This window comes from Rhincodon typus, unplaced genomic scaffold (assembly GCF_021869965.1).
Source record: "Rhincodon typus isolate 14 unplaced genomic scaffold, sRhiTyp1.1 hic_rhity00000330, whole genome shotgun sequence".
Lineage (NCBI taxonomy): Eukaryota > Metazoa > Chordata > Chondrichthyes > Orectolobiformes > Rhincodontidae > Rhincodon > Rhincodon typus.
Window position 1 is genome coordinate 8,236 of NW_025965968.1, and position 375 is coordinate 8,610.

At 59.5% G+C, this 375-nt stretch overlaps 1 protein-coding gene across 1 annotated transcript in view; it reads left to right on the forward strand.

Moving 5' to 3' along the window:
- Nucleotides 1-134, forward strand: part of LOC125488312 (histone-lysine N-methyltransferase SETD1A-like) — a 6,099-nt gene extending 5,965 nt beyond the window's left edge. Inside the window, exon 3 of the mRNA XM_048621263.1 lies at nucleotides 4-134. Coding sequence (XP_048477220.1) covers nucleotides 4-134 — 131 coding nt within the window. The remainder of the gene's footprint in view (nucleotides 1-3) is intronic.
- Nucleotides 135-375: the final 241 nt, after the last annotated feature.

Sequence of the window (375 nt, forward strand, 5' to 3'; positions counted from 1 at the left end):
CAGGGCAGCAGCGAATGAAATACTTCGAGCTGATCGTCAACGGATACTATACCCCCCAGACGGTGCCAACGGGGGGTAAAGCTCTCGTCGATAAGTTCCCACCCTACCAGGCAGACACGGTGAGAGGCTGGTGAGGTCACCGGGGTTGGGGAGGGGGTCACGGTGCGTTACATACTCTATCCTTCCCCTTTTTTGTGTACAATTACGGAAGATTAGATTGTCAATATTGATTTCTGTCTGCGCGCTCTCCGTCTGTCTGTCTGCCTGCGCGCTCTCCATCTGCCTGTGCACTCTCCATCCGTCCGCCTGCCTGCGCGTTCTCCGTCCGCCTGCCTGCGCGCTGTCCGCCCGTCCCGCCTGCCTGCGCGCTCTCCG